We start from the raw sequence: 1,314 nt of genomic DNA, 5'->3' as shown, positions 1-1,314 counted from the left end.
TATAAGAATTTACTATCCATCTCCTGACTGACTGCTGTATGCCATTACAATATTACAGTATGCGCCTCAAATGCCACCCTATTCCCTTTTTAGCACGCTCATTTTGACCAGAACCCATAGGGCTTGGGTCAAAAGTAGTGCACTATATAGGGAATAGGGTGCAAGTTCAGACGCAGGCACAGCCATGATAAAATACTGGTAATTGAAGGAAGTGKGCTTCTCATGACTAGGCCTGTTCATCAAACACTGTGCAGGGAGTCTTACCATCAGTGGCGTCATTAAATATTTTTACGATGGTTATACCAACTGGGCACAGTACAACGTCTAGTTCTGATTTACATTTTGTTGAGTTGTCAACCAACGTGAATAATTTAAAAAAACAAGTTGGATTCCCATTACGTTGGATGACTTTTTGCAAAATCAAATCAGTTTCTCATGTTAATAATGTTTCATCTGTTGGTGCTACAAAGCAACATTTGTTGTTATATGAAGCTTTACCGCTTGCTCTGTAATATGAGTAGTATTGTACAATGTATTGTTGAACATGATRTACTCATATCAAAKTTCCAGTKTGGGATCTCCCCTACTTTTATAGTTATGGCCCATTTAATACAGATAAATGGGCACAGTAGGCAATGTAACCAATCACAGCCCTCCTTTACTTGTATCATTGCACATCCTGCAAATCAATCATCGCATTCACTCTGTTGGTAATGTTTACAAATTGGATCATACACTGTATACGTACCCTGACAGTGGTGCGGCTGTCAAACGTAAAGGACTTGATCTGACCATTCTCCAGGAACACCTTCAGCACATTAGGTATGAGTAGCAAAGAGTCGTCCTTTAGCATTGTCTGTGAGAGAGAGACAGAGAGAGAGGGAGAGACGCAGAGATAGAGGGTGGGAGAGAAAGAGAGAGGGTGGAGACAGAGAGAGAGGGAGAGACGCAGAGATAGAGGGTGGGAGAGAAAGAGAGAGGGTGGAGAAAGAAAGAGAGAGCAAATGTAAAACCTTAGTGCCTCTTCTAGCAGTAAGAGAGAGGTAAGATGAGGTATCTGAGAAAGTACTCAAAGGGTTAATATCCTACATCAACATGGTACAGTACATTTAATCAACCCCAGAGTAGGGGATCAGAGCTATAATTAAATGATGTCGGAACTCCGGAACTGTGGAATGTGCAGAGAGAAGTAYATTCCATCTAAAAGCTGTTAAGACGGGACCAGGCTGGAGCTTTCAGAGTTCCATGGAGGAGCAATACCTTAAGTGAACCGAGGCAGCCTGAATAGGGACACAACTCAGCTTTAGGACCCCT

At 42.1% G+C, this 1,314-nt stretch overlaps 1 protein-coding gene across 1 annotated transcript in view; it reads right to left on the bottom strand.

Annotated features, from left to right (window-relative positions):
* LOC111967071 (FERM and PDZ domain-containing protein 3) overlaps positions 1-853 on the bottom strand; it is a 33,138-nt gene extending 32,285 nt beyond the window's left edge. Inside the window, 1 exon segment of the mRNA XM_070444642.1 lies at positions 749-853. Within this exon segment, the coding sequence (XP_070300743.1) occupies positions 749-853 (105 nt within the window).
* Between the last annotated feature and the right edge of the window lie 461 nt (positions 854-1,314).

Source organism: Salvelinus sp. IW2-2015, linkage group LG8 (genome assembly GCF_002910315.2).
Source record: "Salvelinus sp. IW2-2015 linkage group LG8, ASM291031v2, whole genome shotgun sequence".
Taxonomy (NCBI): domain Eukaryota; kingdom Metazoa; phylum Chordata; class Actinopteri; order Salmoniformes; family Salmonidae; genus Salvelinus; species Salvelinus sp. IW2-2015.
This window is presented reverse-complemented; position numbering and strand designations above follow the sequence as displayed.